The sequence below is a fragment of the Mastigoproctus giganteus genome, chromosome 13, assembly GCF_048544385.1.
Source record: "Mastigoproctus giganteus isolate SK-2022 chromosome 13, ASM4854438v1, whole genome shotgun sequence".
Lineage (NCBI taxonomy): Eukaryota > Metazoa > Arthropoda > Arachnida > Uropygi > Thelyphonidae > Mastigoproctus > Mastigoproctus giganteus.
The window spans coordinates 69,145,026-69,170,098 of NC_143587.1; the positions used below are offsets into that span (position 1 = coordinate 69,145,026).

Here is a 25,073-nt window from a genome sequence, read left to right on the forward strand (position 1 = left end):
TGATCGAATTCGTGTAATGTAAACACGTGTTATACGAGGACCGACTGTAACTGGATAGATCCCATCCACCACGGGTGCCTTTTTTATGTTTATCTTCAACAATTTCTCCTCCACTTTCCTCTCAGTTATTACAAAATCATCTAGCTCACTGCCAGAGTTTAACTCACCTCTGACATTATTTCCCTCACTGAATAACTCCTCATGGGTGAATGTAGATGCAAAATACTCATTTACTTTGTTAGCCACCTGAGCAGGATCACGACCAGTAGAACCATGAATATACAGTGGCCCAATCTGATTCATCCCTTTCCTTCTAGAGTTTACATAGGTAAAGAACTCTTTGTATCCTTTGCCAAAGATTTCTCATAATCTGCCTTTGCCTGCCTAATCTCCTTCGTGACTTGGTTACAGACCAGCTTATATGTATCATAGGCTTCCATTAATTTATATGTATCCCATGCATTTTTCTTCTCTGCCATATGTCTGATTAGTTCATCTGACATCCATTTAGGCCTAAACCTTGAACAATATTTCTTAGTTGGTATATAAAGCCTAGTAGCTTCCAAGATAAATTTTTTGAATGCTTCCCATTTTGAATTTGCTCTTGGTAACATCATCAGTTGGTTTCATCGTATAGAATTTAAATACTGTCTCAGACCACCGTAGTCGCCTTTACGAAAGCAAAAACCCTTTCCTTTTACCCCTGATGGTAGTTACCTCTTTGAGTAAATTCCACTTCAGCACACTGATCACTGCCACCTAGCGGTTCCTTTATCTGCAGATTCTTAATGCATGAAAAATCACTACTGATAATCAGATCAAGAGTATTACTCCCTCTAGTTGCCTCCCGAACATGCTGATGTAGAAAACAATCATCCAATAAATCCACAAAAGCCTTGCTAGTGTGTGTGTGTGTGTGTGTGTGTGTGTGTGTGTGTGTGTGTGTGTGTGTGTGTGTGTGTGTGTGTGTGTGTGTGTGTGACCAACCCACAAATTCCAGTCAATATCTGGAAAATTAAAATCCCCCATTATAAGACTCTGATTTACTGCCCCACTCTATTTCCCTGTACAGTTTCTTATTATACTCATCAGAGTCATTAGGCCTATAACACACTCCTACTCTCAATTTTGATCTCCCAATGCTTATGTCACACCAAACTGACTCGACACTGCCTGTCCAACGATGTCGACTGGCTTCACTTCCTTGGATTTTGTGTTTCTTAACTAATAGCATAACGCCTCCTCCCTTCCTATCCTGTCTATCCTTTCTGTACACATTGTACTCTCCAAATTCTAGTTGTGCATTCCTTATATCTGTGTGACACCACGTCTCTGATATCCCAACAGTATCTGTCTTTGATGTTTTGAGCAATGCTTCAAATTCATCAAATTTATTTACCAAACGCCTAGCATTAGTGTACATGCAAGTATACATGCACCTGTTCCTATTCTTAGCTACCCTAACACAACCCATGTGTTTACTTGTACCACAATGACTCCCAGCAGTCTCTGAAATACCCTGGGTCTTGTTTTTTAGGCTGATGCTCATTCCAATAGAAGCAGTGCAAGAATCACTTTCACCTCTGCCAGTGGCTACTGTTAATCTATTAGTCCTTGTATCCCCCCCACCAAACTAGTAGTTTTCCGACCGACGTAACACTGCCTCGATAGCATCAGCAAATATTCTTGCACCCTTTCTATTTAAGTGTATCCCATAGCTGTAGAAGCAATCTCTCCTGTTAACAAGTACATACCATTTTGAGTTAAATTCTACCCCTTGAGCCTTGCACAATCTTTCCAGGGCCGAATTGATCGACAAGACTCTCATCATATACTCCCTCCTAACGTGTCTGGGCAGAATTGCAGACACTTTCAAATTCAACCCTAATTCACGGCTTTTTTTCAACAGTGACCTGTACTTGTTAATTAATTCTACCGGTCTCCTACTTTTAATATCATTAGTGCCAATGTGTACAACAATATCACCTTTTGTGTCCTTAAAAGATATCTGCTCTACAACGTCATCAACCTTTGTCCCTGCAGACATATCCTGGTCCTGTTCCACCTATCCTTTTTACATAGCATGTTCCCCATTTCCCTGACAATAGAGTCACAAACAACTGCTAGTTCCTGTGGGACTAGTGAATTCTGCCTTGGCGGTTGCTGCTGTGTTGCATGATGATCAAGTGCAAGGTCTGGCATTGATGTGGGCAACTGAGAGCTTGATGGGCCCCCTCAATTTAGATCCTTCAAGCTCTCATATAGGCCCATAACAACGCTGAGTTGTCGTCTCATTTCCTCACACTCCTTACATCGTGCACACACACACACACACACAAAGACATCCCCCTTGGCAATATAATGTCCCATACCTGATTGCTCCACAAACATCAAGCAAGCAGTGCATTTTAAAAGGCTGTGATTCAGAGGGGAACTGCCCCTCTCAGTTCTCCCATGAGCTACAGCACTCCATTTAGCTCGAGCCTTTTGCTTTGCTGCTCTGGTCTGAGTCATGATATTTAATGATATTTTGTTTATAATGATATCATGATATTTTGATTATAATGATATCATGATATTTTGATTATAATGATATCATGATATTTTGATTATAATGATATCATGATATTTTGCTGATATTTAATAGCATGTGTCAAGTTTAATAATTTTTCTCATTTTAAATTAAATCAGATGTATATTTGCAACAACAACTCTGAGAAAAATTACATTATTGCTGCAGATCAAAGCATTCATTATAGTGAAAAGTTTCATATTTATATGTAATTTTTATTTTTTATGATCATAGAGTTTCTCTGTATTAACATTATTAAACAGATAATATTTCTAACAAATTTCTTATAAGCAACTTTCGCTGTGTGTGTGTGTGTGAGTGTACGCACACATACAGGTTGTCTATAATTAATGTGCATCACTTTGGCCATCTGTAGGTGATAAAATGTAACTCACTGAGAGGTGAAATTGAGAGGGGAGAGTTCAATAAGTGATGCCAAGGTATGCTTGTTGCAGTCAGTATGCAAAGTAAATCACATGGCATGACTATTTAATTCTGTGAGCTTTAATAAACTTGCTTGCTAATGCCTAATCTGCTTTGTCATAGATGTAACGGCATGCATGAGCTAGTAAAAGTCATCATGGTACTGCAAATGCAAGGTGTTAGTAATGCTTTTCTACTGAAAAAACAGTAACACCTTAACTGCACTCTTTGGGAGTACTATTGTTGAAGAAATCAAAAAGAAAAATTAACCCCTACTGAAAATGATGTGCAAAATGATGAAGAAATTTTAAGAAAAAGGTTCTTTGTCTTTAACTCCTGGCAGTGAACATCATCCAGCTGCAACAATTGTTAATATTAGTAAATTAAAATAATGCAGGGAAGCAAGCTTGTACAAGATAAGTCAAAAAAACGTTTTTTGCTCACTTCTAATAATTTGTCCAGTCTGTTCTCGGTAAATTTATTCAACAATCAATTACTCTCTTAAGGCAAATTTCTACAACCTTAAATTTTCAATTAAAATTTAAGGATGCCATCAGTATTCAGTTTGCTCACACTTTTTAAAGCCTTAAATACTTTAATTAGGTCACCACGGAGATGCTTTGTGGATGAAATTATTGTGGCTGATGAAGCAACAAAAAATGTTAGTGCCAGAGTAGTGTTGTAACAATTAGATATTCCATTGGCAATAGTCCTTAAAGTGTTGTGATCCTCTTGCAATGGTTTCCTTACAAAATCAATGTCTTGCACGAGTTAACTCCATGTGATCACTTCCCCCTCCATGGAGATGGGGGAAATCCCTGGTGCTGTCAGACAACTAACACCCTCCCCTCCCCTCCACAGCACACAGACTTCACTTTACAGTTTCTTCTGGTTAGGATGAGTGTGGCTGGCATGTGGTATTGAAACATTTTATTGGCTGATGAGATTCGTTTCTGGCTATGGAGCAATGGGAATACTCAATTGTTAGATATGGGGAGCATCACCTTCACATGTTATTAGCAAAGTTCTGCTCCAGTGCCCACGTGTTATTGTTTGGTATAGGTTCACAGAAAACTTCATAATTGGACCATTGCTTCTCTGAGGAGGTTTAATCATGTGGCCTGATAGATGTATCATTATGAGTGGATGAATGCTACTGTGATCTCTGGCACCATCTGCTTCGTGCGCACGCGCATGTGTGTGAGCTGTTTAAATTAATGATAAAAATTTTCTTCTTTCAGAAAACAAATACCTCATTTACGTATGAGGTGATATTAGTGGATGATGGCAGTACTGATGAAACTACTAAGGTTGCTCTTCAGTATGTAAAGAAATTTGGAGTAGATAAAATGAGAGTTCTTACCTTAATACAGAATCGGGGTAAAGGAGGAGCTGTTAGATTGGCAAGTTATCATTGTTTTTTGGCATATTCAGAATTTCTAGATACAAGTAGAGTGTATAAGTGGTATTATTTTAAAAGTAATAAAATGTATTATATTTTATTTTATTGAACCACAATAGTGCATCTGTTTATGATATATTTACACTATAAGAAGTATTCAAGCACCCCACCCACACAAATATTGTGTAATATGCCAGAAGTCCCAATTCCCATCTGTGCATATCAATTTAGGCCTACCAATATAAATTTTGTGGGTCTACCTGTGCAGCAACAGTACTTTAGAAGCCAGTGTGGTTGTTAGATGCCACATCAGTAACTTTTCAGTGTGTGCAACTGCAAACTTGTCTTGAGTCTCCAAAACTCCACTGTGGTAGGTATTATTCAAAGATGGAAGTCCAAAACCAATACCACAAAGAAAAGAGATCTGACTGGCCTCATATACTCTTAGAAGATGTTTTACATGGGTAGTTTATGTTATGCATGATGTCTATGGGAAAACACTACAGAGCAGGCCACAAACATCTGTCAGTATGTAAACCATCTGTAGGGACCTGTATAGTCTTGTTTAGTGGTAGGGTGGCTGTGCATAAGTCAAGTATTGTGGTCACTTCTGCAAACCCATGTTTTGAGTGTGGTGTCTCTATAATGGTGGCAGAAAGTGCTGTGGAATAATGAATCTTCCTGCATCTTGAAGGAACATTGAAGTAGACATGCTTTGCAGAATTTCTGAGATTCATAAGAAGCAGAGATATGTTTGGCTATGGAGATTGCTTGGAAAGTTTTTCCTGTTGAATGATGTTTGGAAGCAGTCTAATGGGACAGGGCTGTTTCAGGTGTTCCAGATTTGGCCCATTGGTAGTAGTGCTGGAATCCACCAAACCCATGACTAATTTGGACGTTTTGAACCCCTGGCAGTATCAGGGCTGCCAGATTTCAAATTAGGTCTCACGGGACAAAAATGAAAAAAAATTGCGGAAATATTTTTCAAGAAATTTTTTCACAATTAACGATTTTGACATATCATTTTTAATTTCTAAACTTCATTTTGGCCATTTAAAAATGTATCTAATAAAAAAAACAACAAAAATAATTGAGTTAAATTTTTATTTATACTATAATCCTAAAAATTATTCAATATTTATCACTTGATTTCACTTCATTAAGAATGACTGAACCTTGATTTTTTAAAAAAAATTGGAATTCCGAACAATTCATTCCGAAATTCTGTTTTATCATCAACTCGGCCTCCAAATTTTTTAGAATCAGCCTATTTCTATCTTTATGCCAAGCACTTGTCATTAGACTAAAAATCCTTTCAGATGTTGCATTTGCATGCAGAATAGAGAAAATGTATTCGATAATTTTTAAAAATTGTGGAGAAGAATTTTTTTTAAAAAAAACAAACCCATCATTGATTACACAGTAATTGCCTTTCAATATCCTTTATATTTGCCATAAATCTTTTTAAGAAGATATATTCTTCAAACAGCAAATCTTGATCTACTTCTATTTTAAATGCATTAGTGAGGTTAGTGATTTCTACGATTTCATGAAATGCTGGTATGCTATGCAAAGATAAGTTAGAGAGAATTTTATATTTGTAGTCATTGAAATTAAACCATTTCTCTATATATTTTATAGCCGTATCAAATAAATTATTTGCTTCCATTTTAAACTGTTTTGAAGCGTCTAGGTTATCACAATTTTGGATAATTTCATGAACATTTGCTCCATAATAACATTCATTCTTATGCTCAATCAAGGACTGCCTTACATTATTCATAATTGAATATACTTCAACAATCATAACATTACTACCTTGGAGTTTTATTAGTGCTGATTGAAATATTGAACATACATTCTTTACAAATTTTACATATGCCTCATGAAGCTCATGTTCAAAAAAAAATGTCTCAATATAGGTGCTATGTTATTCGTGCTCATAAAATACGATTTAATAGGTGCAAAATTTTTTTTTTTTTTTTATGAAAACCCCAAACACGAAAGGTATCAAAACCTATAGTACTAAGTACCGTGCATGGGTTGGAGGAGAAGTATGGGGGGATGCCGGAAACTTTGCTCTATAGACTAAACATGGGTTTCACCACTTCAAGCCTCCAATAAGCAAAGTGGTGGTATTTCACCGGTTGATGAAAGTCATCTACCACCTACAAATTTGGTCAATAGTCACTCAATAGCTGGTAAAAGAGTCAGCCACCTTGTTGGTATATGCCGTAACATTTCATTCCATTCTGTTTCTGTCCATTCGAAAAAGTCTTTTAGTTCAGTCGCCTTTTTTGTTGAAGAGCTAAATTCATTAAATATTTTAATAACAATATATTCCATATCAGTACTCAAACAAATTGCAACCAGCAGGTAATATATTTTCATTAAATTTTTTTAATGCTACAAAAATGCTATTTTTCTTGCTAAAATATTGGCATTATCTGCTCCATATGCAGTAATGTTTTTGGGAGATAATTCATTAAATGTAAGCTGTTGGATGAGAGCATTTGAAATAGTTTCAGTATCTTCTGCTTCTAACCAAATGAATGATATCAAACCAGTTTTTACACCATGGTTTTGGTCAAAATATCTCACAAGCAAAGGAAAAGTTTTTATGTTTCCTTTATTAGAGGCGTCCGTGCTTATAGAAAAGGACTTATTATTCCCCAGTTGTTTCAATATGTAATTTTTTGAGTGCTTTCCAAGAATTTTTGTAATAATGGCAGAAACTTTTGTTTTCCCACAAGAATATTTTGCAGCAATTCCAGAGTCGGAAAATATTTTTTTTAAAATTGAGCTAGCACAACCAGCTGAGACATAACTATGAGAATACATAACAGAATGGTAACAAAACGATAATAATGCTTTGCTTTGGTATAAAAAACTTCGAAATTTTTGATGTAGTTGCTATTGCTTGAACATTTGCAATGTGGTTTTTAGATTGCAAATGTCTACTTACGTCATTTTCACCACGTGACTAATTGTGAAAATGAAATTGTTGCATGTAGAACATTTTGCACTATGATCATCTCTACCGTGACTAATCCAACTGTACTTTTTTCCCCAATCTGCATTATAGTGAACCAACCGTCTTCTTTTCTTTTCTGGAATTTTCAAACTACTTTCACGATCTAACATAACTGGATAGATCCCATCCACATCGGGTGTCTTTTTTAAGTTTATCTTCAACAATTTCTACTCCACTTGCCTCTCAGTTATTACAAAATCATCTGGCTCACTGCCAGAGTTGAATTCACCTCTGGCATTCCCCTCCCTGAAAAACTCCTCATGTGTGAATGTAGATGCAAAATACTCATTTAGTTTGTTAGCCACCTGAGCAGGATCATCAATAGTTGAACCATCAATATCCAATGAACTAATCTGATTCATCCCTTTCCTTCTAGAGTTTACATAGGTAAAGAACTCTTTGCTGTTTTTATTTGCATCCTTTGCCAAAGATTTCTCATAATCTGCAATTGCTGCCAAATCTCCTTTGTGAGTTGATTACAGACCAGCTTCTACAAAGGGTACTAGGAAAATTTTGCAATACAGCTTTGTTTATTTAATTTTTTCAAAGTAATTTCCTCTACATTCAATACACCTCTCCATCCTTCGAAACCAATCTTTAAACCAGTTCTGCCAAGTTTCACTAGGGAGTAAAGCACACTCGTTGTCCCAAGCCCGTAGAAGGTCCTCATCACTGGAAAACCGCCTCCCTTTTAGCTTCATTTTCACATGCGGGAACAGTGCAAAGTCGCAGGGAGCAAGGTCTGGACTGTAGGGAGGGTGCTCGAGAAGTTTCAGTCCTGTCGTGGTCAAATATTCGGTGAGGGCTTTGGCGCGGTGAGCTGGAGCATTTTTGTGATGGAGGTACCAGGTGTCCATTCTTGACTTTGGCCGCAGGTTCTTCATAGATCCAATGACTTTAGGCAGGCATTGTTCAGTATACCACTTAGCTGTGACTGTCTTCTGCGTGTCCAAAACGACACATTCCACAATTCCACTCGATTTGAAAAATACAGCTATCATTTTCTTCTTTACAGATCGGGATTTTCTGACAATTACGGGTGTGTCGTCATCATCAAAGACCCAAACTTTGTTTTGAGCCTTGGTCGGCAGATCGTAATAGTACAGCCAAGTCTCGTCACCTGTCACGATGTTGTTCACATACCGAGATTGTCCCTTATCAAACTTTTTCAACATCTCCCGGCACCAAGTCACACGTCGTGTCATCTGCTCTTCAGTCAGTTGATGCGGCACCCAGAGAGAACAAAGTTTCTTCATGTGCAAATGATCTTGCAGAATCGAACGAATTGCTGGTGCATTTAGGCCCAAAGTATCCTCTATCTGTTGGTAGGTCACTCGCCTGTTTTCGTCAAGCATTTTCCTCACAGCAGTAACGTTTTCCTCCGTAACTGACGTTCGTGGCCTTCCCGGCCTCTCAGAATCCTCCAGAGTGAAATTTCCCCTTTGGAATTCTCTATACCACCTGAATATCGTTGTACGACGTGGACAATCATCATCTAGTGCAAGAGTCATTTCTTCTAAGCACTGGTCTATGGTTAAACCACGCACGAAATTATACCGCAAAACTGTCCTTATCTCATTTCGTGACCACGATGCCATCGCAAGCACTTTACACTCTCACTACTAATGAATAACTGAGCCCATCGACTTGGCGCGGCGGCTACTATGCACATATGAACATGTCTCAACATGCAGCAACAAGCAGCTTCCTGTGATTCATTGTTGCGTCATATTGCAAAACTTTCCTAGTACCCTTTGTATGTATCATGGGCTTCCACGTCACCCATTAATTTATATGTATCCCATGCATTTTTCTTCTCTGCCGTATGTCTTATTAGTTCATCTGACATCCATTTAGGCTTAAACCGTGAACAATATTTTTTAGTTGGTATGTAAAGCCTAGTAGCTTCCAACATAAATTCTTTGAATGCTTCCCATTTTGAATTTGCTGTTGGTAACATCATCAGTTGGTCCTACCATATAGAATTTAAATACTGTCTCATACCACTGTAGTCGCCTTTACGAAAGCAAAAACCCTTCCCTTTACCCCTAATGGTAGTTACCTTTTTGAGTAAATCCCACTTCAGCACTCTGTGATTGGTACCTCCGTAGCCAGGTGGGCAGGAGCAGCAGCAGTGCATAGCACACTCTTCTTGATTAGACCGGGGTTCATCAAATACCCATGATCTATCCCATGATGGATCCATCATGGGATGGATCATGGGTTAGCCCATGATCCATCAAATACAGAGGATGCGGAAAGGTCAGGAAATTACCACCGTATATCCCCAGAGCAATATGGCCTTAGTTCCTAATGTTCCTAAAAACCAAATAACAACACAATATGATCACTGCCACCTAGTGGTTCCTTTATATGAAGATTCTTAATGTATGAAGAATCACTACTGATAATCAGATCAAGAGTATTACTCCCTCTAGTTGCCTCAGGAACATGCTGATGTAGAAAACAATCATCCAATAAATCCACAAAAAATCTTGCTAGTGTGTGTGAGTGACCAGCTTACAAATTCCAATCAATATCTGGGAATTTGAAATCCCCTATTATAAGACTCTGATTTACTGGTCCACTCTATTTCCCTGTACAGTTTCTTATTATACTCATCAGAGTCATTAGGCCTACAACACACTCCTACTCTCAATTTTGATCTCCCAATGTCACACCAAACTGACTCGACACTGCACTGTCCAGCGATGTCGACTGGCTTCACTTAATTAGATTTTATGTGTTTCTTAACTAATAGTATAACGCCTCCTCCCTTCCTATCCTGTCTATCCGTTTTGTACACATTGTACTCCCCAATTTCCAGTTCTGCATTCCTTATATCTGTGTGACATCACGTCTCTGATATCCCAACAATATCTGCCTTTGATGCTTTGAGCAATACCTCAAATTCATCAAATTTATTTACTAAACTCCTAGCATTGGTGTACACGCAAGCATACATGCACCTGTTCCTATTCTTATCTACCCTAATACAACCCATGTGTTTACTTGTACCACAATGACTCCCAGCAGTCTCTGAAATACCCTGCATCTTGTTTTCCAAGCTGCTGCTCATTCCAATAGAAGCAGTCCAAGAATCACTTTCACCTCTGCCAGTGGCTACTGTTAATCTATTTGTCCTTGTATCCCCCCCCAAGCTAGCAGTTTTCCGACCCATCTAACACTGCCTCGATAGCATCAGCAAATATTCTTGCACTCTTTCTATTTAAGTGTATCCCATCCCTGTAGAAGCAGTCTCTCCTGTTAACAAGTACAGACCAGGCTGAGTTAAATTCTATTCCTTGAGCCTTGCACAGTCTTTCCAGGCCCGAATTGATCAACAAAGCTCTCATCATATACTCCCTCCTATCGTGTCTTGGCAGAATTGCAGACGCTTTCAAATTCAACCCTAATTCATGGCTTTTTTTCAACAGTGACCTGTACTTGTTAAGTGGCGCCCCCATAGCCAGTAGGGCAGGAGCAGCAGTGCGTAGCATACGCTTCTTGATTAGACCGAGGTTCGAGCCTGTAACCCACCAAATTCGGAGGATGCGGATAGGTCAGGGAATGACCACCGCATATCCCCGGAGCGATATGGCCTTAGTTGCTAATGCTCCTAAAAACCAAATAACAACAACAACAACTTCCACTGATCTCCTACGTTTAATATCATTAGTGTCAACGTGTACAACAATATCACCTTTTGTGCTTTTGTTCTTTAACTTCTCTTTCAGGGAAATTAATGGAGGCACTGGTTAAAGAAGCACTGCAGGATCATCTAAACAAGACTTCAGTTATATCTTGGACACAGCATGTTTTTGTTAATGGGAAGTCTTGTTTGACCAGTTTGATTGGATACTATGATGTGGTCACAAAGGAACTGGATGCAAGGATTAACTTTGATATTTCTTGGATATTCCAAGGAATATCAAAGTTATCATCGCTGGACAGTGCAGTGTCGAGTCAGTTTGTTGTTGACATAAGCATTGGGAGATCAAAATTGAGAGTAGGAGTGTGCTATAGGCCTAATGACTCTGATGAGTAAATCAGAGAGTCTTATAATGGGGGATTTTAATTTCCCAGATATTGACTGGAATTTGTGGGTTGGTCACTCACACACAAGCAAGGCTTTTGTGGATTTATTGGATGATTGTTTTCTACATCAGCATGTTTGGGAGGCAACTAGAGGGAGTAATACTCTTGATTTGATTATCAGTAGTGATTCTTCATGCATTAAGAATCTGCAGATAGAGGAACCACTGGGTGGCAGTGATCATAGTGTGCTGAAGTGGGATTTACTCAAAGAGGTATTTACAATTAGGGATAAAGGGAAGGGTTATTGCTTTCGTAAAGGCGAATACGATGTTCTGAGCCAGTATTTAAATTCTATGCAGTGGGACCAACTGATGATGTTACCAACAGCAAATTCAAAATGGGAAGCATTCAAAGAACTTATCTTGGAAGCTACTAGGCTTTACATACCAACTAAGAAATATTGTTCAAGGTTTAGGCCTAAATGGATGTCAGATGAACTAATGAGACATATGGCAGAGAAGAAAAATGCATGGGATATGTAGTAGTACTAGTGGCATGTAATGCAAGAAAGCATGTGTATGAGCTTATGCAGCATCAGCCAAAAAAAAAAAAAAAAAAAATCACACCATTCCCTCCAAATGTCTGTCCAGTTCCTCTTTAAATTTATTCAACCTATCAACTTCCACAACAACAGATGGAAGTTTGTTCCTGCAATTAACCACCCGCTGGCTAAAGGCAAATTTCTGCACATCTATTCTACATCTGTCTTTCTTAATTTGAATTTATGCCCCCTCAGGTTCGTAATCTGAACAAGTGGAAGGATCCCATCAGAATTCAGCATGCTCAACCCATTCAAGGCCTTGTACACCTTAATCAGATCACCGCGCAGGTGCCTAGTCTCCAGCCACTGCAATTTGCAGAACTTAAGGTTCTCTTGGTAAGAGGATCCCTTCATTCCCCTCACCAATCTTGTTGCCCTTCTCAAGTAAATCTACATCCTTCCTAAAATGAGGCCTCCAGACTTGTACGCAGTACTCAAGGCGTGGCCTGACGATTGCCTTATACAGAGGGATAATCACCTCCTTTTCCCTGCGAGCAAAATTCCTCTATATCATTGATAAAACCCCATGACCTGCCCTGGCAGCCTGTCTGCATTGCTCAGAAAACTTCATATCTGCCTGTAAAATTACTCCCAGGTCTTTTTCATTTTCTACCACCTTAAATGTAGTACCACACAGTTGGTATGTTTCTCTGGGGTTACTTCTAACCATATGCAGTACTTTGCATTTGTCAAGGTTAAACTTCAGTTGCCACTTCTTAGCCCATCTGCCCAAATTATCTAGATCCTGTTGCAGTAGCACACTGCCATTACTGTCATTAACAACCCTACCAACCTTTGTATCATCTGCAAATTTTGACATTAAGCCTGATATACCTTCATCAATATCATTGATAAATATACAAAACAACAGTGGACCTAACACCGAACCCTGTGGGTCTCCACTAATAACATTAGTCCACGAAAAGCAGCACCCATTGATTACCACCTTGTGTCTTCTCCCACTTAACCATCCTTTTATCCATTGTAGCAACTTACCCTTAATACCAACTTACCCTTAATAGCTAAAATTTGTACAATAGTCTTTCATGCGCAACAGTGTCAAAAGCTTTCCTGAAATCCAAATAGATGATATCAAAATTATTTTTTCCATCCAGTTCCTTTGTAACCACATCATAATATCCTATCAAATTTGTCAGACAAGACTTTCCCTTAACAAACCCATGCTGTGTCTGAATTATTGCTGCAGTCTTGTCTAGATGATCCTGCAATGCATCTTTAACCAGTGACTCCATTATTTTACCCGAACAGAAGTTAAACTGACTGGTCTGTAATTACTCATGTCACCCTTCGATCCCCCTTTGTGAATTGGGAATACATTTGCACATCTCCAGTCCATGGGAACTTCCCCTGAGTCCAAGGATGCTCTCATAATTATGATCAGGGGTTTGTTTAGTTGCTTTGCCGCCTCCTTTAATATAACTGGATAGATCCCATCCACCCCAGGTGCTTTTCTTATGTTTAACTTCAAACATTTCTCCTCCACTTTCTCTCAGTTATTACAAAATCATTAAGTATCCTGCTACAATTTGATAACCTTCTGCCACTTCCAAACCTTAATAACTCCTCGTGTGTGAATGTAGATGCAAAATACTCATTTAGTTTGTTTGCTATCTGGGCACGATCATCAACAGTCGATCCATCGATATCAAGTGAACCAATCAGATTCATCCCCTTCCTTTTAGAGTTTATATAAGTAAAGAAATCCTTGCTGTTTTTCTTAGCATCTTTTGCCAAGGATTTCTTGTAATCTGCCTTCGCCTGCCTAACCTCCTTTGTGATCTGATTACAGACTAGCTTATATCTGCCATAGGCTTCTGAGTCGCTTGATAATTTATATGCATCCCATGCATTTTTCTTCTCTGTTACGAGTCCCATTAGTTCATTTGATAACCATTTAGGCCTAAACCTTGAACAATATTTCTTAATAGGTATGAAACTTTTAATAGCTTCTACGATTAATTCCTTGAATGCTTCCCACTAAGAATTTACTGTTGGTAACATCGTCAGTTTATCCCACTGTACAGAATTTAAAACTTTCTGAGACCACTGTACTCACCTTTACGGAAGCAAAAACACTTTCCTTTACCCCTGATGGTAATTATATCTTTAAGTAAATCCCACATCAGTGCAATGTTATCACTGGTTCCTTCAAATTCTTAATACACGAGTGATCACTGCTGATAACCAGATCAAAAGTATTACTCTCTCTGGTTGCCTCTCGAACATGCTGCTGCAGAAAATAATCATCCAATAAATCCACAAAAGGTTGACTAGTGTGTGAGTGACCACCCCACAAGTTCCAGTCAATATCTGGTAAGTTAAAATCCCCAATTATAAAACATTCTGATTTACTGGCCCACTATATTTCTCTATATAATTGTTCATTGTACTCATTCGAGTCATTAGGCCTATAACACACTCCTACTCTTATTTTTGCTTTCGCAGTGTGTATGTCACACCAAACTGACTCAACAGTGCACTGTTCATCTATATCAACTGGGTCCACTTCTTTTGATTTTATGTTTTTCTTAATTAACCGCATAACACCTCCTCCCTTTCTATCCTGTCTATCCTTTCTGTACACATTGTACTCCCCAAATTCCAGTTCTGCATACCTTATATCTGTGTGACACCACGTCTCTGCTATCCCAACTATATCCGCCTTTGATGTCTTGACCAACACTTCAAATTCATCAAATTTATTTACTATACTTCTAGCATTGGTATACATGCAAGCATACATGCTCCTATTCCACCCCTAGTTACCCGAACACATCCGATATACTCACCAATTTCAGGATGACTGCCATCCGTTCCTGAAACCCCCAACACCCCCTCGCTCCAGGTCGCTACTTATTCTAATAGAAGTTGTGCAGAATCACCTTCACATCTGCCTATGGCTACTGTTAAACTATTAGTCCTTGTATCCCCCCAAGCTATCATGTTGAAGAAGGCAAGGGATATGTTGAAGTAAACACAAGAAAGGCACCTGGGGTGGATGAGATATATCCAGTTATATTAAAGGAGGCAGCAAACAAAGTAAACAAACCCTTAGCCATATTTATGAGAGCTTCCTTGGACTGAAGGGAGGTACCCATAGACTCGAGATGTGCAAATGTGACTCCAATTCACAAAGGAGGATCAAAGGCTGACACAAGTAATTATAGACCTGTGAGTTTAACTTCTATTCCAGGAAGATTAATGGAGGCCCTGGTTAAAGAAGCACTGCAGAATCATCTAGACAAGACTTCAGTTATAGCTCGGACACAGCATGGTTTTGTTAAGGGGAAGTCTTGCCTGACCAATTTGATTGTATACTATGATGCAGTCACAAAAGAACTGGATGGAGGGAATAACTTTGATATTACATACTTGAATCTTAGAAAGGCTTTTGATACTGTTGCACATTAGCATTAGTACAGGCATTTGATGCAAGAAAGCAAGCTTATGCAGCATCAGCCAAAAAAAAAAAAAAAAAAAAAAAAAAGTAACATAAATAAATAAAAAATAACCACTTCCACTTCACCCCTCTTTCGTTCGAAATACCTGTCCAGCTGAGCCTTAAACTTATTTAGGCTATCAACTTCCACGACAAGGGATGGAAGTCTGTTCCACCTACCAACCACTCGCTGGCTAAAGGCAAATTTCCGCACATCTATCCTACATCTGTCTTTCCTCAATTTGAATTTATGCCCTCCCAGGTGATTATTCTGAGCAAGAGGAAGAATCCCATCAGCATTGAGCATGCTCAAACCATTCAAGGCTTTGTACACCTCTATCAGATCACCTCGCTGGTGCCTAGTTTCCAGACACTGTAATTCGCAAAACTTAAGCCTTTCTTCGTAAGAGCACCCCTTTGTCCCATTCACCAATCTTGTTGCCCTTCTCTGTACTCGTTCCAGCGGCTCTACATCCTTCTTGAAATGAGGTCTCCAGGCCTGTATACAGTACTCTAGGTGTGGCCTGACAAGGGAATAATACAAGGGAATTATCACCTCCTTATCAATGCTAGAAAAATTCCTATATATCATTGACAATACACCATGAGCTACTCTTGCAGCCCGTCTGCACTGCTCAGAGAACTTCATATCTGCCTGCACAACCACCCCCAGGTCCCTTTCATTGGAAGACTGCTGCACAAGTTGGATCAGTGTGGCATTGGAGGCAAATTGCTGTTATGGATAAAGAGGTGGTTGAGGGGGAGAAGACAAAGAGTGGTAATCAATGGATACTGCTCATTGTGGACTAATGTTATTAGTGGAGTCCCTCGGGGTTCAGTGTTGGGTCCATTATTGTTTTCTGTATTTATAAATAATATTGATAATGGTATATCAAGCTTAATGTCCAAGTTTGCAGATGATACGAAGGTTGGCAGGGTTGTTAAGGACACTAATGACAGTATTCTGCTGCAACAGGATCTAGAAAAGTTGAGCAGATGGGCTGTGAGAGGTAGCAAATGAAGTTTAACATTGATTAATGTAAGGTGCTACATATGGGAAGCACTAACCCCAGAGTGACGTATCAACTCTGTGGTACTACACTGACGGTGGTAGAGAACGAAAAGGACCTGGGGGTAATTGTGTAGACAGATATGAAGTTTCTGAGCAGTGCAGATGGTCTGCAAGAGTAGCTCATGGTGTATTGTCAATGATATACAGGAATTTTTCTAGCAGGGATAAGGAGGTGATTATCCCCTTGTATAAGGCAATGGTTAGGCCACAACTTGAGTACTGTATACAGGTCTGGAGGTCTCATTTTAAGAAGGATGTAGAGCTGTTGGTACAGGTACAGAGAAGGGCAACAAGATTAGTAAATGGATCCAAGGGTTGCTCTTACAAAGAAAGGCTTATGTTTTGCAGATTACAGTGTATGGAGACTGGGCACCTGCGTGGTGATCTGTTTGAGGTGTATAAAGCCTTGAATGGTTTGAGCATGCTCAATGCTGATGGGATTTTTCCTCTTGGCCAGAATAATCAGCTGAGAGGGCATAAATTCAAATTGAGGAAAGACAGTTGTAGGATAGATGTGCGGAAGTTTGCCTTTAGCCAGCGGGTTGTTGATTGGTGGAACAGAGTTCCATCTTTTGTTGTGGAAGTTGATAGCCTAAATAAATTTAAGGCTGAGCTGGACAGTTTTTTGGAACGAATGGAGGGGTGAAATGGGAGTGTTTTTTTATTCTTTTTTGGCTGATGCTGCATAAGCTTGCTTTCTTGCATCGTATGCCTCTACTAATGCCAATTAAATTATCGCCCCTCATATGTTTCTTAATTTCTAACTTACTCTTTATACTTTCAGTATTATTGTTTTTTGAAATTGAAACTTGTACAAAATATTTGGCAACCTATACATGATTATTAATTTTGTATAATTTATAAAAGTAGTGTCATTAATTAAATTTTAGAATTATAAAAACCTGCATTACTCATGTGTATATTCTTAATTTTTAATTTTTCTCTTTCTACAGCTTGTGTTGAGAATTGAATCCCAAATTAGATCTAAAACCTTGACTTCAGTTGTATTTTTATTTAGTTAATTGAATGTGCCTTTATGTAGGAATTCATTTTTTCTACCATTGGGTAACAATTGGTATATCATTTAATTTGCAAATATATGTGGAATCTCTGATGTTAATTTGAAATATGTGTGAAGATATAATTCCTGCTGTAATTGTAACTTTAGAGCCAATACTCTTACAGTTAAAAGTATCAATAAATATAATATAAAAACAATTTGCAGATTAAATTACATTACTTTTTATAGTAAAATATAACAGTTAATAAATAAAAATAAAATATAAAAGCTCGATTGTAATTCTTTTATGGAAATATAATGCTATTTATGACATTTATACAAAGGGTACTAGGAAAATTTTGCAATATGACGCAACAATGAATCACAGGAAGCTGCTTGTTGCTGCATGTTGAGACATGTTCATACGTGCATAGTAGCCGCCGCGCCAAGTCGATGGGCTCAGTTATTCATTAGTAGTGAGAGTGTAAAGTTCATGCGATGGCATCGTGGTCACGAAATGAGATAAGGACAGTTTTGCGGTATAATTTCGTGCGTGGTTTAACCATAGACCAGTGCTTAGAAGAAATGACTCTTGCACTAGATGATGATTGTCCACATCGTACAACGATATTCAGGTGGTATAGAGAATTCCAAAGGGGAAATTTCACTCTGGAGGATTCGGAGAGGCCGGGAAGGCCACGAACGTCAGTTACGGAGGAAAACGTTACTGCTGTGAGGAAAATGCTTGACGAAAACAGGCGAGTGACCTACCAACAGATAGAGGATACTTTGGGCCTAAATGCACCAGCAATTCGTTCGATTCTGCAAGATCATTTGCACGTGAAGAAACTTTGTTCTCTCTGGGTGCCGCATCAACTGACTGAAGAGCAGATGACACGATGTGTGATTTGGTGCCGGGAGATGTTAAAAAAGTTTGATAAGGGACAATCTCGGTATGTGAACAACATCGTGACAGGTGACGAGACTTGGCTGTACTATTACGATCTGCCGACCAAGGCTCAAAACAAAGTTTGGGTCTTTGATGATGACGACACACCCGTAATTGTCAGAAAATCCCGATCTGTAAAGAAGAAAATGATAGCTGTATTTTTCAAATCGAGTGGAATTGTGGAACGTGTCGTTTTGGACACGCAGAAGACAGTCACAGCTAAGTGGTATACTGAACAATGCCTGCCTAAAGTCATTGGATCTATGAAGAACCTGTGGCCAAAGTCAAGAATGGACACCTGGTACCTCCATCACGATAATGGTCCAGCTCACCGCGCCAAAGCCTGCACCGCATATTTGACCACGACAGGACTGAAACTTCTCGAGCACCCTCCCTACAGTCCATACCTTGCTCCCTGTGACTGCACTGTTCTCGCATGTGAAAATGAAGCTAAAAGGGAGGCGGTTTTCCAGTAATGATGACCTACGGGCTTGGGACAACGAGTGTGCTTTACTCCCTAGTGAAACTTGGCAGAACTGGTTTAAAGATTGGTTTCGGAGGATGGAGAGGTGTATTGAATGTAGAGGAAATTACTTTGAAAAAATTAAATAAACAAAGCTGTATTGCAAAACTTTCCTAGTACCCTTTGTATGTACTTAGGAATTTGTTTATGCATGGGTAATGCGCGCGCGCGCACACACACACACACGCACGCGCACACACATCATTGCTACTACCAAGGTAGTTTGAATGCATCATTTAAATCATATCTCATATTGTGAATACTTTCACAATGAGTTGCCATTGTATTGCACTACCTGAAATAAGTAACACTTCACTTATGGCAGCAGTTCGCAAACTAGGGTCTGTGAACTCCTGGGGATCCGTAGACCAATTCCAAAGGGTCCGCGAAACGACCCTCTGTAACTAATCAAATTATTTGTTATATGTATAGCAAATTGATGATAAGTAAGGTTATTATTATATATTTAATGTAAAAATAAGAATAAAGTTGAGTTGTTTTAAACAGAAAATTTTGAATTTTCTTGTTCGTACGTGTATACACACACCAGAAACATATATACAGTCGGACCTCTATATAATGAAATCGATCTTTCCCTTGAAAAAATTCGTTATACAGAAATTTTGTTATAAAGAAATAGGACCTTTCAACATTGAAAAATACTGTAAATTCAGAAATATAGTAAAAGATGGGAAAGAAGTGGGAATGAATAAATTTTCTAACATTTTAAAACAATTTATTAATACATACATATTAAGAAATGACTACTTACATGATGCCCATAATTTATTAGTACACTTTTAAGAATTATGTTGTAAAATATTTGGTTATTTTTTGTTGTACACTAGATTCTACTGTACACCGTTCATAAAAATGTTCGCATTTGTTTAAACTTTAAACACTCAGATGTATTTTCTGTTACATTTTCTTCTCACTGAAGGCTCGATGCAAATTTTTCAAATACCGCCAACATTTATTTGGAAAGTTTAATATTGCCCTCATTTTCATCCAACTCGTTGTTGATATTGTCACTCAATCTTTAGTAAAAAAAAAAAGGTAAAGTGCAGCCATTATCAACCCACTGCAGGATGGAAGCCTCCTCGACAATTCATGCTGAGGGAAATGGACCATAATCTGCCACGCTGGTCCAGTGCGGGTTGGCAGATCGACCGTATTCAGGTGCTTGAACCCTGGTCTACTCAAAGAGCGTCTGCTACTGCACTCCCGCTCCTGACCACTCGGCTACGGATCTTTAAATATGCTCCAAAATGTTGGAGTCACTCCGCTATTCAGCTACTATGACATCATTGTCAACTCCTAAAAATTCATCAAGAATGATTTCTGCACCGATCAAACCTTGCTTGAAACTCTTCCAAAGATTGCTTAATGTCTTCTAGTAGACATTGCTTAACATTAACACTGTTAATAAGCATTTTGGCAAAACCTGCTTTTGCAAAACAATTCTTAATGGTTGTTTCTGTCACATCTTGACTCCACACTTTCGCCAACTCTGATATGCACATCCACAAATCTATAATAGAATCTATAGGTTGGTTGGTTTCTATTCTCAGTATAATTTTTTTCAGTATGTGCCTTCAGTAGTGCATTTTTAAATTCTTGATAATGTTTTGGTCCATTGGCTGCAGTTAAGACATTATTCAGAAGGAAGAAAACAATATCTACTGTATTAAGCACTTCCACTTTTTCACACTTCACACTTGTAAGTTTCGAAATTACCAAGTGAAGATGGACAGGGCAGTTGTTGACAATCATCGTGACTTTTTCTGTTTTCTTTCGTCATCTTTCTATCGAAATTTAAAATACACTGCTCAAAAATTTCTCTTGTCATTCAAGGTTTTTTGTTGTAGTTGTAGTCCAACTCTAAAGACTTTATTCCTTTGAAACATCAAGGTTTGTTTGTTATTTGGTTTTTAGGATCATTAGCAACTAAGGCCATATTGCTCCGGGATATGCGGTCGTCATTCCCTGACTTTTCCGCATCCTCCGTATTTGGTGGTGACGGGCTCGAACCCCGGTCTAATCAAGAAGCGTGTGCTTCGCACTACTGCTCCTTCCCACCTGGCTACGGAGGCGCCAAACATCAAGGTTATTTACTTTTGCCTGTTACCAAAAGCTTTAGTTTTTCATTACCAGCCATATTTACAACCAAGAGTGTAATTCTCTTGATATTTTTACCACCTAAACATTTATCACCTTTAAAAGTCGGTGTCTTGTTCGGCAAACATTTAAAAAATAGATGTTTCATCAATGTTGAATATGTCTTTGGACTCGTAGTGCTCCATAATTTTTTTCAAAACTGTTTATTTCCAGCGGGTATAGTTTTCTTCGATTGCAACTCCACTTTCATCCGAAATAACAATAAGCAATGACGCTCTTTAAATTTGTCCAGCCTACCAGAACTGGCTTGGAATGTTTTGTGCCCCAGAAAAGATGTGTACTCCATAGCCTTTTCTTTTATTAATAGCCATGATATCGGCATGTTTTGGTCTCGAATCAACTTCATCTACTTAAAAATTGCTTAATCTACATCTTCCCAAAGGCATAATTTTGCATGCTTCTGACTGGGTCCCGTTTCCTCAAACGGTTTGAGAATCGAAACAGGGTTTTTCAGAATGGTTGACAGGCTACTGGCAGGGACATCAAATTTTAAAGCGATTTCTTTTTTTTTTTAATGCCATGATCTACAGTATTAAGCACTTCCACTTTTTCACACTACACTCAATGATTTCTTCTCAGACACTGTAAGGTTACTAGCACAGCAGTTAAAACAAAGCTGAAATTAGGGACCACTTGTAGTTACTGTGTAAACAGAGACAGGTGAAATTTAGTGAAAGTGTGGACGACTCATTTCTTCGAAACAATAGATGAATTTCTGAGATAAAGGAAGATTTTAATTCTCTAATAGGATGCTTACGGTAGAAAATAGCATTGACCAGAGCCAATGCCTGTGTTGGGAATATGCCTTAATCTTTGCCAATGACTGTAGACAGCTGACCAGCGGGACTTCTCAGCATAGTAGTGTACAAGTTGTATAGGTTTTACTTCTTTTTAGCCATTGCTGACTGGGCAAAGGCCTCCCCCAAACTGCCATCTTTTTCTATCCCACATTGTGGTTGGCCAGTTTCCTCCTTCAGGGTTTTTCAGGCACCATTAAATTGTAAAATGTTTACGCTCTTAATTTGTGGAATTAAAGCCTTTAGCTTTTAAAAGATAAGGGATTAATGCTTAATCCTTTTAGCTCTTAATTTGTGCTTTCTAAGCATCAGCTTTATTGCCTAAAGGCCAGAGGTATGAACAATGTGTACCCGGGACTCTAGAAATTAGTTTGTTATATGGAAATTTTCTTCATTATATGGAAACTATTTTCAATGTAATGACTAAGAGGAAATCAAAAAAATTTTGCTACAGAAAATTTTGCTATATGAAAGTTTGTTAAAGAGAGGTCCGACTGTGTGTATATATATATGGGGGGGGTCCGCGAACATTTTTCATTTTTGAAGGGATCCGTAGATCTCAGTAGTTTGGGAACCACTGACCTATGGAGAAGACTATTGTTACTTATTCTCGGTGGATACCACCACCCTCGCAGCAACATTTTGAAGCTTATTGGCTTCTCATCGGTGGGTGAGTAGGTAGGTACCCTGTTGTTGCAATAGTGACAACCCAGTTATGAAGTATAACTCCACAATTTGAGAGATGCCTGATGGTGTGCATGGTTTAATTCTAAAAGATTCTTGGCTAAATGCCTAAGAGTATGAAGGAGTTTGTTTATTCATGGGTAATGCACACACAGCATTTCTTCTACCAAGTTAGTTTGAATGCATTGTTTTAATCATCTCATATTGTGAATACCTTCACAATTTTTTATTTATATGTACTAATTTTAAAATTATCATTTAGCAAAAATTTACAAGTGCTCACCCTCAATGTAAGTAATTCCACAGAAGTTCTTCCTAGTGACAGCTGTGTATAATAAGTGTAACCTTTGAACTATTTGTATAACCTGAAAACCAAAAAAAAAAAGAAAAAAAAGAAGCTCTATCCATTGTTCCTGGTATCTGTTGCAGTTAAAAAGTACAGTTACAGTAAACCATTTATGAACCTTAGAGCCTCCACTTTTTAATTCTTATATAAGGTGGAGTGGTAGAGACACTGTACCATCATATCTTTTTAATGCTTATGTAAGGTAGAGTGGTAGAGACACTGTACCATCATATCGAAAAGAAGTTGTGTAAAACTGTGTAAACATTTACACAAATACAATTGTGCAAGTGTTTACAAATTTTTCTACTCTTGTTATTTTGCATAATTTTAATAGATATTAATGAATAAAAAAATTAAAACCCCACTAATCCTGAATTTGTAATGACATTTATTTCATATTAAATATTTAATGTTTTCTGTGTTTATTTTATTTTATTATTCTTTTTTTGTATTGCCATAAGATTTTATGTATTTATAGGTATTTCATAATTTTATAGATTGGTATGAAATATTTCATTGTAGGGAATGTTGAGTACCAGAGGGAGGTATCTTTTGTTTGCTGATGCAGATGGAGCAACAAAATTTTCAGATGTTGAAAAGTTAGAAGAATGTATGAAACATCAAAGCCATCAAGTAAGTGTGTATCCTTGAAGTCTATATAAAGGTTACAAAGATATACTGTTAAGCCATTTCTCTGCATTTGGTTCACCAAGATTTTAATCAAAATTTAAATAATTAGATTATATATGGAATGCTGTGTGAAGCACTTTGAAAAATAGTTCTGTTTCCTCATCTGTGGCATTCTTCTAATAATAAATTTAATCATGATAAATCAAACTGAACAAAGGATGGAATGTGACCATTTTTAAGTCTCTCCATAGACAGTAGCCTTTAGGCATCTGGGTGGGAGAGTGAGGGAGTCAAGGGGAGCTCTGCTGGTGGGGGAAGGAGGGATAGAGAGAAAGAGAGGGGGGGCGGTTATGGTTTGATGGATTCTGGGTATTGATTGTTTAGAAGTATATTTCTTGTTTGAAGTATATTAGTGTGTGTGTGTGTAATGTTACTTTGTTGCCAAGAAGAAAATGCATATGAACTGTTTATCTAGTATATGTACTTCTAGTATATGTGAAACTTCTCCTAACAACACCTCTCTTTAACGGACATCTTTCTACAACGGACATTTTAAAATTCCCTGACTCTCCTCTATTGGTTTTAATGTGTTTTCAGCTTCTGTCTAGCGGACATTCTCTGTAACGGACGCGAACAGGCAATCTGCACTGTTTCGTTTAAATTAGCACTTAATTTGATCTCCCCATAACGGACAGCGGGCGAGCTCATGGCCCTTTTTCTAGGAACGTTTCTTCTACGTATTGCCTCAATCGTGTGTTTATTTTCTATTTCCGATTCTCTGAATTTTATCAAGGTTTACATCGCGGTTCTAAACCCTTTTTCAAGGATTTTAAGGCACGTGTAAAACTTCTGATGAATTCGGTGTGTGCAGGGGGGGGAATTTTGTCGGCTTTCGTCTTTTGAGTTTCAGTTTTGTTCAGTGTCGTGTGAAGTGCACAATGTCTTCTCGTAAACATTTAACTTTAAAAGATAAAGTCGAACTCATTAATGCGTATGATCGGCAAAAAAATAATGGAAGACGGGAAGATGCAGGTAAGCGACATCCTAAAGAAAAAAAATGAACTGCTCGAACAATTTTGGCAACACGGAAATGATCAGGTTCAAAAATCATTCCCGAAAACTGTTGGACTTCAAATTGACAATGTTACGTATGAGTGGTTTTGTCACGCATGTGCTAAAAAAATTCCCATTAATGGGCCTATTATTAGGGAAAAGGCTTTGGAGGTTACGAAATCTATGGGAGTAAATGAGTTCAAAGCTTCTGCTTCTGTGTCAAAGCTAGACAAGTTCAAAACTCGGCATAAAATTTCTTGGAAAACCGTAAGTGGTGAAGGTGGATCCGTTGATACTGGGGTCGTAAAACT

The 25,073-nt window shown here is 38.2% G+C and overlaps 1 protein-coding gene across 2 annotated transcripts in view; it reads left to right on the forward strand.

Annotated features, from left to right (window-relative positions):
• wol (Dolichyl-phosphate beta-glucosyltransferase wollknaeuel) overlaps nt 1-25,073 on the forward strand; it is a 117,410-nt gene that overhangs the window by 42,755 nt on the left and 49,582 nt on the right. For both annotated transcript variants that reach the window (XM_090388006.1, XM_090388007.1), the window contains 2 exons: nt 4,237-4,398; nt 23,602-23,712. In XM_090388006.1, the coding sequence (XP_090244132.1) occupies nt 4,237-4,398; nt 23,602-23,712 (273 nt within the window). The remainder of the gene's footprint in view (nt 1-4,236; nt 4,399-23,601; nt 23,713-25,073) is intronic.